Genomic DNA, 13,704 nt, shown 5'->3' with positions numbered 1-13,704 from the left:
ACCTTTCATAAAGGGGAGTACCTACCTTTACCTATACCACGTAGGCCTTGGGAACATATTAGTAAGGATTTCATGATGGCTTTACCTAAGACAAGGAGGGGTAAATACTCAATTATGGTGGTTGTAGATCGTTTTTCTAAAATGGCACACTTCATTGCATGCACAAAAATTGATGATGCAAAAGGGATAGCTAGATTGTATTTTTCTTAAATTATTAGACTTCATGGCATCCCAAAGACCAAAGTTTCTGACAGGGATAGTAAGTTTTTAAGCTATTTTTGGAAAAGTTTGTGGAAAATGCTAGGCACAAAGCTATTATTCAGTACTGCATATCATCCACAGACTGATGGCCAAACCGAGGTCTCTAATAGGACCTTGGGCACCCTTCTTAGGGTGTTGGTTAGCAAGAACTTAAAGGATTGGAACATGAAACTATGCCATGCTGAATTTGCCTATAATAACAAGCAGGGCTGCACACGGTCCGGTCTGATCTAGTTTGACTGAAAAATCATACCAGACCAGAAATTCCGATCTAGAAATTTTTCAGACCAGACCAGACCAGTCAAGACACCAGACCGGACCAGACCAGACCATTCTAGAACAGTCTGGTCTGGTTTGGTCTACGGTTTTTTTTAATTTTTTTTTATTTTTTTAATTGAGAATCTAAGATAAACGATAATCTGTAAACAAAATACATCACCAAATACGTGAATGATAGAATTATATGCTGCCATGCTTGGTTTATAACCATTTTTTCCCATTATATACACTATCCTTGATGCCCCATGATGCCTACCAGCTCTGCACAAAGAATCTACCATTTGAGCATAAGAAAATTCCGTAAGAATACTACTACCTTGAGGCATATCGTCAGAAATTTCGAAAATTTCATCAAAAAATCCTTCCTTAGTTAAAGAATTAATAAGATTGGCAAAGGCAGCATAGTTGATTGAGGGCTTATCAACATTTATCATCTGCTCCTAAAGTTTACTTCAAGTCCTTCCTGACCTGTGCATCACCATTGACCAAAACCCCCACCAAGCAAAACACTATAAGTCAACGAATTAGGGGTTACACCCTTCTCAGACATCTCATCAAAAGCCTTAAATGTTGCGCCCATTTCTCCATACGTGCAGTACCCGTTAATCAAAGTAGTGTAGGAAATAACAGTAGGACAATGACCCCTATCAAGCATATCAAACAAAATTCTATGAGCTACACGAGACTCTGGGAGTTTGCAAAATTGATCAATTAAACGATTATAATTCATCAAAGAGGGAACAAACTCATGGTTTACATTGATCAATTGTCGAATTAAATGAAATGTAACATTTAAAATTTTAAATAAAATGGAAATTACGGGTTCCGGTCTACGGTTTACGGTTTTCATCAGACCGGAATTTATTACGGTTTTCCGGTCCGGTCTGGTCTGAAAATTTTAAAACCGGGACCAGACCGGAAACCGGTTTTTTAATAAAAAAAAAACCGGACCAGACCATTTAGACCGTAGGCCAGACCAAATATTAATTACGGTTTGGTCCGGTTTGGTTTACGGTTTAGACCAAACTCTGTTCAGCCTTGATAACAGCCCAAGTCATGCAACTAAACACACACCCTTTGAGTGTGTATATGGTGCCAACCCATTGATGCTTGTCTCTATGATTAACTTGCCTTGTTTGAATGAAATTAATGCAGAAGCAGCAGCCCAAATATAGAGTATGGAAGCCTTACATAAGCAGATTCAAGGGAACATTGCAGAAGCTAGTAAGAAGTATAAACTACAAGCGGATAAACACCTGAAGTCCAAACAACCTATCAAGGAGGGTGACCTTGTCTGGGTCCATATCAGGAAAGAAAGATTTCCTCACTTAAGGAAGAACAAGCTCATGGCAAGTGCTATAGGACAATTCAAAATTCTACAGCAGTATGGTCCTAATGCTTTCAAAATTGAACTACCTGACACCTATAACATCTCCTACATCTTCAACATTGGAAATCTCACATTATATGAGCCTGATTCAGAATTGAAGACAATTCTTCCCCAAGAGGGAGGAATTAATACAAATGTACCAAATGTATCAAGTGATCAAGACCTTGCAAACAACCTACAAGTACAAGACAGTGTTTCTGACTTGTCATCTACGCCAATTGTACATGAACGACGGAACCAGGTCAAGGATGCTTTCCAAAGACTAAACATGACCTCAAGACACTATGTTGGGAACAAGGAAGCCAAGACAACAACAAGGAACAATAGCATACACTTGGAGATCGGAACATTCAGCAGGACCAAGGCCACAGGACTTTCTGACGACCAGCAGACCTTGCTGAGTCTCTTAAGTGCAAGCTCAGCCCATCTAGACCCTGAACAAGCTTGGGACGTCATCCTTGCACATGGACCAAGCCATCAAGGGTCCAAGATCTCTCTTACAGTCCACGAAGATTCCTAGAGACTAAGTGGATAAAGGGCTGCTCGACAGTTTTGCTGAATCAAAATTTGTTTTATTTTTATTTTCTACTTTCTGTTTAGGCGCCTTATAAGCCTTGTAATTAGCACGTGTTCTTTAATTAGGCGTGTGATTAGAATATAGTCGTTAAGGTAGTTGAGTGCTCTATATAAGGAGAGCCTCACCTCATGTAATAGGGAGCATTTGATTTCATTTGATTCAATACAAGTAGAGGTATTTCAGAAAACTTGTTTCTGTTTTCCTTCTTTGAAGTTGGCGGTGACTTCATCAAAGGTATATGGAGTATCCTTTGATCTTTGTAGAGTCAAAGATTGTGGAGCAATCATCGATTTTGCAAGGAAACCGTAGGTACAATCCCTGGAAGGCATTGTACATCTATCGTTGGCATAAGGACGTTGATACAGACGCTGGCCATCATCAACAGAAAACCAAGAAAGGATTTCTTGGTTCTGTTCCTGTGTGTTGAGTGTTCTGTTTGTCATCATTTGTTGTTTTTGAGTGTGTAATCAATCAAGGCCTCCGCTACACATTAATTTCTGCATAATCAAGGCCTTAATCAGCCCTAATTTTGCATCAGTTTGCGCGAGCGAAGGCGTAACTTTTTGATCCATTTCTTCGATCAGAAGGCTTAATTATGAGGGATTGCCAAATTTCTTCGTCTCTCACCCTCTCTCACTCACAACTGTATTTGAATTAAAAAAAGATGTTATTAGACAACCGCCATTTGGTTTTATTATTACCAAAAAAAAAAGTAAATCATAGTAAACCGCCACTTCACATGGCGTTTTGTTTTCATAGAAAAAAACACTATTTTGGATAGCGGTTTCATATGGCAAAAAAAAAAAAAAATCCAACGTAGATAGTAGATAGGAAATTATGTTTCCCATTAACATAAGATGGGAATTATTTTCCTAAATTGTAATATTTTGGGAAAAGACTCAATAAGTAGAGGAATCTTCTTAAATAAAGAAATAAATAACGGATATTAGTATACTAGAGAGCAAGTATCACAAATTCTTGTGAGAGACGGTCTTTTTAAAAGACGATCTCTAATTGGGCCGACTCATTATATATTTCTTAAAATATTATAAGTAGATATTAAGAATGATGAAAGTAGACATTTTAGATATTGAATATAGACATAAAGAATATGGTAAATAAGCATTAAAGATAATGTAAGTAGACATTAATATTTAATGGGTTGTGCTTGAGATACATCTCTCAAAGAGATGATATATCTTAATAGACTAGCTGAGCAAGTATTATATTTTAAAAATGATTTTAAGTTCAATTTTCACTTATTCTTATTCTTTTCTCAGACTGCTTGTAATTAGAAAATAAATAAATAGAAGGAGATGGTGAATAGAAGTTAAGACAATTACATTGGGACAAAGAAATTAATTCACCAGAAGCACACACAATCATTTGATTGATTTGTTTTTTTTTTTTTTTTTTTTTTGAAATCCTAGATTGATAAACTGATTGATATCCTAGACTTTCTCATTTTTGGAGTTAAAATTTTCAAATGAGATACCTCATACTAATTAATAATAAGGTACTTATAGAGAGAAGAGGACCTCAACTATTTCTCCATCAACCCTAAATCTTAATGACAATCTTCTCATGCAACTAACACAAACGGTATCATGAAGTTACAATGTACCTTATTAATTAATTTAAGGGAATCAACATGTTAGAAAAATCAATTTTAAACTTGACTATATTGAGAAAAGTAAAAAGAAATGAAGAAACTAACAATATATTTGGATAACAAATTAAAATAGAAAAAAAATAAAGGGACGGGAAAGAGAAGGGAAAGGAAAAGAGGTAGAATGCACCTTATTTGTTTAAAAAGAAAGGAAAGAAAAGAAATATTATTCTCCAAATTTTTCCACTTTAGGAGAGATTAAATTCTTAACAAAAGTGCATATTTTCTTCCTAACCCTTGCACTCAAAATCCCTTTTTCTTCTTTTTTATTATCCAAACAAGGAATCATTCACTAATCCATATCTCTTCCCTTTCTTTCCCTCAATATCTCACAATCTGAACACCGTATAAATGCAAAAAAATGAATTACAATTTACACACCGGGAGATCTACATAGCAAAATGCCAAAGGCTTATTTCCAAGAATATAAAATCCGTTACATTAACCAAAACAAATCAAAAAACAAAAACAAATCAAAAAACAAAGAGATCATCTCTTTAAGAAAAAAAAAATCTAGATGATAACGCCATTTCAATCAAAAAGGCTGCTATTGGTTAACAATATACTTGGACTAATTTAATTTAACCTTTCACTTCAAAAAAAAAATTGATTTAACCTTTGCTATTAATACATATACTTAATATACTAACAAATTACCAAAAGTAGTCCTTCATTACAAGTTATTTTATTTTCATTCTTAACTACAAATAAGGATGGCCTATTTGAGTAGATACACCATCTGTACAACCATCTTACAGAATATTTGATGATTTCAACTGTACATTCCCCTCAATTCTATGGCGCAACTTTTAAACGAAAAGGAGATAGTAAAAAAAATAAAAAATTATGTGTCATGGAAATTCAAGCTCGATTTCGTTCACCCTTGTATTTTCAGGAGAGAAGGGTGGTAGTGAAAAACTTCCACCATGAAGCTCTGAAACCAAAGGGAAAAAAAAGGTGGTTTCACTAACCTGTTTTCAATCAGGAGATTTTACAGATGGTCTGACTTTCGATATGTCATGTTTGCAGTGTGGTGTTTGTTGGTGATGGTTGCGTGTCTTCTCTTTCAGAAATCTCAAATTTGCACAGAGGACAGGTCGCATTGATCTTTAACCATCTATCAACGCATTCTGCATGAAAGAAATGAGAACAAGGCAGCTCCCTCAACTCATCATTGTCCATATAACTTGTCAAGCAAATACAACATACCTGTTAAGATGAAAACATGAAATCAAATTCTGTTGAAGGATTCAGGAAACACAGCCACACAGGCGGGCGAAAAAGTCCAAAGGCGGATTAGATTCTTGGAGAACAAAGCTTGAAGTATATTTTATTTTACTTGTTCCACGAGAATCATCACATAACCATTAAGGTATAAGAAAGCAAACACGATACATTTAGGGGCTGTTTGGTATCAAAAATTTTAAGATTGGAAACGGGATCAATTAATTGTTACCGTTACCAAGTGTTTGGACAGAATGTTGAGGTAATTGTTACTGTTTCTTGATGGTATTCGTTTCTCCTACTTTGTTACCTCTCAAATAGTTGGGGAAACAATTACTGTAATTTTGTTTCTTCTCAAAATGCCATATTTAACACTTTTCCTGTTATGATTATATATTAAAAACCACCATTGATGATTAGGTTGATATTGTCTTCTCCAAGTGCTTAACTAACGAATCTTAGTAACCTTCTCAATCTTTTTTTTTTTTATTTTTAATTTTTAATTTTCTTTTGCATGCAATTGAAATTTTCAGGAATTAAAACTGAAAAGATGCATTACTTTATCTCTTTCTTTGATTTGTGATAATATTCAATTAGAATTGTGATTATTAATCTCTCACTTTTCCACAATTAAAAATTTTAATCTTTGTCAATTTGATTAGCTTGATATTCAATTGCATTAATAGTTGATTTTTCTAATTTTCAAAGAAAATTCTACTAGTTATTATCACTGACATGATTTCTACTTCTGAAGATTGAATAAATTTGGTATTTTCATTTTCAATCTTGGCTTATTTATAAATTTTTTGGCAAGTTTTTTCTTAATTTTTTTTAACTTAGCAAATTTCTTGGCAAAATTAACTTACAAGTTGATGATAGTGGTGGTGGTGGGCTGGTGGTGCAGTGGACCGGTGGTTTTGATAAATGTTGAAGGTGTTATAGGTGCTCCATGATTTGGGGTTGGTGGTTTTAATGACATTGAAGTGGTTTTTATATTATGTAAAGAGGAAGGATGATAAAGTATAGTTAATTAAAGAATTCACAAGAAATTGTTTCCCTTTCTATTAATATATACCAAACAACCTATAATAATAACACTTACTATTACCGCTACTCTTGTTAACAAATTCCCTTTCCATTACTTTTTTAGTTTTCATGCCAAACACTCCTTAGTGGGTTTAGCTTCACATAATATCAATATGATTCCGCTGTAACCTAACTTTCAGGTTAAGATCATTCACCAAAAAACTTCAGCTCAGGTAGAGTACGTTCAGGTCCTGGAGAACATGCGTCTGACTAGATTTTTAAAGTTAAAGCAGCAGAATACTAGATAGAACCTAAACACATAAGGTATAGTATAGTGTCCGGTTCTTCAGACTTCAAAATCTAAAAAGGATATAGCATCTCCAGTTAAATACTCCTAGTAAGGACTAAAGGGGAGTAATGAACAAGGCAACTCATAGCAGCATTTGTGTAGAATCAGGTACTCCTAGAAAACTAAAACTAGACAGATTAAGATTATTGGACCTACCGCATCTTCACCAGTGATAGTACGTTCTTTCTCTGTTCCGAAAGCCACAATTCCACCTTCTTCAATGTAATCAGTTTGCTCGGGACCGCCACTTTCATCTTTCTTTGCCTTGAATCTGTAGGTTGGTAGAGCACTAATGCATCCTTCACTAGCTCCACGAACTTGGTTTAGATCCTCACGAATTCCAAGGGCAGAGATAATGCAAGGCAAGCAGCAGCAAATCATTGCACACAAAATGAAAGGCATTGCATATCCAATGCAGCTCAAAGTAAGATAAGCAATGCATAACCTGAAAACATCCAGAACATAATTAGGCTACAGTATGAGTCAAATGATATTTGGAATTCCCCTAGTCAAGGACCAACAAACAAACCTATACAAATTCGGAGCCTCAGCGGCGGAAGCATGTCCTCCAAAGATCCAAATGTTACCCACGACAAACCAAATGGCAAAGAAGCAATCCAAAGCCATTTTAAAATGGTCCATAATCAAATCTAACCTACAAAAAGAACAATTGACATTGTATGTTCAAAATCTACCATAATAAGAATGGAGAAACATAAAGTTGGGGCTGGGGCTGGGGCCTGGGGCAGATCTTTGTCTAGGCCCAAAGGGGCACAATACCAAATTCAAATGTTGTATAACTATTACAATATAATAATGAGGGATAGTGGTTATGAGTATAGTTTTGAAAGTATAGGTTGGGGGTTCAAATCTTGACTGCCTATTTTTTGTTCAATTAATTATTTTGGCCCCCTCTAATTTATAGGGCAAGATCAGCCACTAAACATGGTCGTCATTTTTCAAGAAGATTATGGGAAGAGCTAATGTTAAGAATTGATGATATGATGATGAGAGTGATAGGTTATTAATAGTTAGACGACAACAATCCTATTTATAAAAGTTCAAAGATTCACTGAAGTTCTCAAACAACAACCAAAACCTGCAAGAACCATGATAAACCCAAGTTGACATTTTTCTAGCATGTGCTGAGTAACTTTCCACATCACTCGTTGCTCAATATTGCACATTTGAATATACTTGAGAGGACTTTATTGAAAACTGATACAAGTATGGAGTTGCTGCAACATCTAAGAGGAACAAAAAACAAAATTCTAATCATAATTTAGTTCGTACCTGGTAGTCACAATTCCATTAGTTTGACCGTCAGAAGTAGCTCCAGGTATGCTATGACGATTTTCCTGTTCAGATGTCTGACCAAGAGAAATTGTTACATAAGAATTTGGACCTGATGGAGAGCTTACACGAGGAGATGTCTGATTGGCTTGAAGTGCAACCTGCTCTGCACCCTGGTTACGATGTAGGAAACGCCAATAGAGTACAGGAAGACTAGCAAAACATCCAGCTGTGTACCCAACAACCCAAGAAAACAATGGAGCTTGAGGATGTTCATGTCTTGACAAACACAAAACAGTCATGGAGGCTATAATCTGGCTTAATGTGAGAATTAATTCAATGGAAATCCAAAAGCCTGAATTAAAAGGGCTCCAATTGCGACGTCCAGTTCCCTCACTTCTTCTTACAAAAGAGGAGCTCCTAGAAAGTGTGCGACTATGAGAAGATAATGATGGAAAAGGCTCCTGTATGCCACTTGTTTCCGGATGATCATTATTAAGACTAACACTATGATGAAACTCTGAAGCAGTAGCATTTGAAGACGAGGCTTCACCACCTCTTACAATATCTATTACATGTTCTTCATTCCCCTGGCTATCATGCCCCTCCAAAAGCAAGGGGTAGTTGTCTGTATGAATTCCTCGAATTGGCTCTGCAGTTGAGACAGCCATTGTCTTCCAATACTAGAGCTAATAAAAGGAATATAAAATGATGGTTCACTAAAATGAGCAACACTACATCTTCACCGCTATGCAAACTGATATACAGCAGAACTCTTTATGGTGTAAGATTTCTGTTCCAGTAGATGCTGCAAAACCACAAGAGCAATAAAACTTTCAATTAAAATCCTTTCAGATAGTAGTAAAATACCGAAGAAATCAGGGAGCTGTGGAAAAGCCATATTTAATTGAGAAAACAAAGTAAAATCATACTCCTTTATACAGATAAGACGTGCCAATTCTCATGAATATGCTAAATATTACAATTTCTGTATCAACAATCAAGTAAAAATACCGATGAAGCAACCCTATACAACTACTATCTTCAAAAGTTTCAATTTATTTTTTCCATCATGATCACTAAAGTAACTGTATTCATATTTAATAAAAGAATATTGCACAAGCTCATAATCATAGCTAACATCACATGGCAAACAATACCCATAAATTTCCTGCCCGAAGAAGATTCATTTTTCTTTGTTTTTGTTATAAGTGAAGGATAGTTAAAGAAGTTGATTGGAAGATGGCTTCAGATACAGATGATACCTAGACAAAGATAAAAAGTAGAAGTTCGTGAGCCAAAATTGAAGGTTTTTAAAAAAGTATTTGGCAAACTAGATTCTAAAGAAAAAAAGATATCTACAGGATGGCAAAGAGGAGGCAAGCAAAAACTAATGACAGATGTAGTAAAGTGTATTAAGGATAAGGATAAGAATATTCTAGTTCAAAACAAGAACAACAAACATTAATGGAGAGAGTATGTTGACAAGCTCTTAAATAGAAAACAAGAAAATGTTGTAGGGGGAACCAGACACAACAATCAGTCCCTTGGAAGAAGATATAGATTTTACGCAAATAATATAAATCAAAGGTTGAGGGGGCTTTGAAGAAATAAAGCTTGAGAAAGTTGTTGGGCCAAATGGTATACCTATTAAGGTATGGAGATGCCTTGGGATAATTGGAGTAAGTAAGTTAATTAATTTATTCATACAAACAAGATGTCCAATGACAAGAGAAGAGGTACTGAGATGTCTAAGATTGCTCAAACTATTGATGATTAAAAATCATGAACCATACCACTAAGTTATGGGAAAGAATGATAGAGATACGTATGAGGGGATATGGCGAAAATTTTGGATTTATAATGATAGTGACATATACAATTAAAAGTAATTCATCTCACGAAACAAATGATAGAGTACTATAAGATTAAAAAACTTGTACATGACTTTTATTGACTTAGAAAAAAGCATACAACAAGGAACTTAGAGAAGTTTTTTGGTGGGTAATGATAAAGAAGGGTATTCCAAAGAAATATGTTAATATAGGGCAAGATATGTATCGAGAAGTATAGACAAATTAGGGGGATGAGAAGGTACTAAGAGAAACTTTCGTAGGTAATGACAACTCTTGTCATCATCAAGGCTCGACTTTAAGTCCTTTCTTCTTGCAGCGTTCATAGATGATACAATTTAATTCATACAAGGAGACGTGTCTCAAGGCATGTTGTTTGCTAATGACATTACTTTGGTATATAAGACTAGAGAGATAGTAAATGCAATGCTAGAACAATGAAGACAAAAGTTTGAGTTTTGAGGGTTCAAATTAAATCGGATTAAATGAAGTACGTGAAGTAAAACTTTAGAACAAATAAGATAACGAAACGTACTGTAAAGAGAAAGAAATTGCTACAAGTGGATGCTTCAAATGCTTTGGGTCTATATTTCAGAGTAAAGAAAACATAAGGACTATAGATCACATACCTAAGAAGGTTGTCTCAATGACAAAGAAAAAGCTGAATGCCTCTTATGTACCAACACGTAAAACACTTAGCTTATGTAGCAAAAAATAACTCCTTGAACCTTTGTACTTTTCAATGAACCCAAGAAAGATAAAGCATATTCAAATCCATGACAATGGAAACAAGGTTGCCTAATCCTAACAAAACATATTACTTCCACCACATAGCAAAGCAAATAATAGGACATTAATCTTCATGTCATAAGTTATTGAAAAGACAAGCAACAATAATTTCTTATGATTAATCAAAGCCTAATATAAATCTACAAACATGTAAAGAAAACAATTTTTTTCAATCTAATTTAAACTCTAACACTTAATCAATCGCTATAAGTGGATTCTTCAAAATCCTTGGGTCCATAATTTAAAGTAGCGAGGATATTCAACAAGAAGTGACCCATTGAATTAAGTGTGGGTAGCAAAAATGAAGATTAGCTACCGAAATATTATGTGATCGAGGTGTGCCCTTAGACTTAAAGCCAGTCGTTAGACTAATGCTACTATATGGATCAAAATGTTGAAATTTTACAAGAATCAACGTAGAAAGATAAAAAGCGGAAATACCAATGCTTCGATGGATGGGTAGACATACCTTGAGGGATAGAATTTGAAGCGAAAATGTAAAAAAGGGTTTAGAAGTTGCACTTATTGAGAAGAAGATGAAAGGGAATTGTTGAAGATGATTTGGGCATGTGAAAAGACGGGGTGTTAGCGAATCGTTAAGGAAGATAAAGCGTTGAAGCTTGAGACTTAAAAAGAAAGCGATAAAGACCGAAGATGACTTTGAGGACAAGAGTAAAAAAAGATATGTAGGAACTAGACTTATCAACTGAGAAGGTAGAAAATTAGAATGAATTCAGAAGAAGATCTACGTAGATGACCACTGGAACTGATAAATTGATTCATGTAGCCAACCCATGTCATTGATGTGTTGTTGTTGATAATTCATCAAACCAACTCTGACTATGAGTAATGCTCGATCATTGACGATTTTAAGTCCAAATAAAGGAGAAGGGTGAGTTGTAGGTTTGCGGCGACCAACTCCTATAAAACATAGTCATATTATATGATCATGAAACACAAGTCAATTCTCGTGAAGTCATACCCTAACCTTTCGAATTAAAAGTTTTGGGATTATTGTTGTGATTGAAAGATTAGTCATGGTAGGACTGATAATACGATATGGGAGGAGAAAATTAGGACTGACATGAACGAGCTGCACTTCTATGAAGACTTGACTAAGAATAAAGGTAATTGGTGAGTTTGTGTCCTAGACTAACGCTAGTTACTTTGAATTAACTTTTGTTTATGCCTTTATATGATTTTATTTTTGGGAAATTCCACATGGGGCAAATTACAAAGACAAGAACCAACTGAATGCTACGGGTAATTGACAAGAACTTAACGGAAAATGCTACGGCAATTGGATAAGGCATAAACTAAATGCTACCATGTGAAAAAATCTTACAAAAGTGCTACACTGTCATTTCATGAAAGTTCGATGCTACCATGTGGAATTTCCCTTTATTTTTAGTTCTTTTTGTTAATGTTATTATTCTTTCTACTTGCCTTGTCTTGTGTTACTAATTGTCTTGCCTATGTCGCGTAGTGGGGTATGAGTTTTCATTTGCTGGTTATTTTCGAGCCAAGGATCTCACTAGTAGCAACCTCTTTTATCTCCTTTGATAGGGGTTGTATTAACATCATCTAACCCTCCACCCCAATATAGCTTCTATGCAAGGGATATATCTGATATAATGGGTACTATGACTATGATGATGATGATCAAACCAAAACTTTAACAAAATAACATATGTTAGACAAATATGACTTCAAAAAATCAAATATAATTCGCCAAACGATAGCAGCTAAATTGAAAATCTTAGCAGATCAACAATGCCGCAAAATGAATTGAAACTAAACCTATTTGATTGCTTCTCTTCTTTCAAGCAGATTTCCTAATCAATTACTCAAACCCCTAACTTACCTTAGCAATACAGAAATCAATTTACTCTAAATCAATAAATTGTCATTAACATTACAAAATGAATCATAATTCAACAACATTCGATGAAATTTACCCAAAAATCAGCTGAAAGCCCACAAAATTTCGACAAATATGTAAAACATCCAACATTATAATGAATTAATGATTGTCAATCAAACTGTAAATGAAATTTTCCATAAATTTTTTACCAAAATAAAAAGAAAATTTGATGAGAAAACTTACAATTAATTTAAGAGAATTTTTATCCGAAACTATGATGTTTGGTGTGCAATTTTGCTTGTTCTGCCACCAACTTTTGGACAGGAAGAATCAAAAGAGGAGAGAGAAAGATATATGAAGGAGAGAGAAAGCGTCAAATGCCAACCAGAGTATTTATTTATTTACATTTTTTGGTTTTGAAAAATTCCTGATTTTTTTCATTGATTTACCTAAAAATCGGATCATTATTATCTGATTTTGAACTAAAAGAGATACTATTTGGTAAATAATTGTTTAGTAGGTTTTTATCAAAGAACATTCGGTTTTGGGCTTTTTTGGTTAAAAATTAAAAAGTTTTCATAAATTCTTGTAGGAAACGGTTTCATCGTAAGACTTTTTGTTTATAGGTTTGTTGTTTTGAGGTCGTCTCACCTTAAAACGTTCTTATACAAAACGAGCCGAAAAAGTTTTAGCTAATTTCTTGAGAGATGATTCTCAAACTCAACCTAATCTATACCATTCATTAGTTTTATATATAAAAAAATGGAAAAATAGGAATTAAGGGTTGGTCATGCAATCTCAAATAATAATCGTTTCATCCTCCTAAATACATAGCAAGAGTAATAATTCTCCTCGAAAAATGTGATGCAGTTAATTTGATTCTCGTCCATTCTCTCTGCTCAATAATAAAACAATCAAGAAATAAAAGAAATTCATTTACAATCATCACAAGACTGAAATATGATTAATGAAATAGTTAAAGAATTTGAACATATTATATTACATAATCAACACAATCAGCATACAAATGATGATATAGGTATCCTGTTATCTTTTTTCCAAATCATAATGTTTTTTTTTTGAATATTTGATGAACAAAATATACTTGAATTTGATGCAATTTTAATAAT

The 13,704-nt window shown here is 34.3% G+C and overlaps 1 protein-coding gene across 2 annotated transcripts; it reads right to left on the bottom strand.

Moving 5' to 3' along the window:
* Positions 1 to 3,901: 3,901 nt before the first annotated feature.
* On the bottom strand, positions 3,902 to 12,992 carry LOC130809272 (E3 ubiquitin-protein ligase At1g12760-like). Of its 2 annotated transcripts, XM_057674973.1 has the most exons (6): positions 12,818 to 12,964; positions 9,229 to 9,333; positions 8,069 to 8,876; positions 7,305 to 7,430; positions 6,932 to 7,220; positions 3,902 to 5,385 (listed from the first exon to the last, which is right to left on the bottom strand). In XM_057674973.1, exons 3-6 carry the CDS (start codon positions 8,737 to 8,739, stop codon positions 5,194 to 5,196), a joined length of 1,278 nt encoding a protein of 425 aa, XP_057530956.1. In that variant the 5' UTR covers positions 8,740 to 8,876; positions 9,229 to 9,333; positions 12,818 to 12,964; the 3' UTR covers positions 3,902 to 5,193. The 2 variants fall into 2 exon arrangements, with proteins under 2 accessions (XP_057530956.1, XP_057530955.1); XM_057674972.1 differs by lacking the exon at positions 9,229 to 9,333 and having other exon boundaries at positions 12,818 to 12,992.
* Between the last annotated feature and the right edge of the window lie 712 nt (positions 12,993 to 13,704).

The sequence above is a fragment of the Amaranthus tricolor genome, chromosome 3 (genome assembly GCF_026212465.1).
Source record: "Amaranthus tricolor cultivar Red isolate AtriRed21 chromosome 3, ASM2621246v1, whole genome shotgun sequence".
In the NCBI taxonomy this organism is placed as follows: Eukaryota; Viridiplantae; Streptophyta; class Magnoliopsida; order Caryophyllales; family Amaranthaceae; genus Amaranthus; species Amaranthus tricolor.
This window is presented reverse-complemented; position numbering and strand designations above follow the sequence as displayed.

Coding starts and splice junctions, on each gene's coding strand:
- LOC130809272 (XM_057674972.1), bottom strand. CDS start 8,739: ATGGCTGTCTCAACTGCAGAGCCAATTCGAGGAATTCATACAGACAAC. Junction 7,221..7,304: donor GAGGCTCCGAATTTGTATAG/GTTTGTTTGTTG, acceptor GGATGTTTTCAG/GTTATGCATTGCTTATCTTA. Junction 5,386..6,931: donor CTATCACTGGTGAAGATGCG/GTAGGTCCAATA, acceptor TCATCTTAACAG/GTATGTTGTATTTGCTTGAC.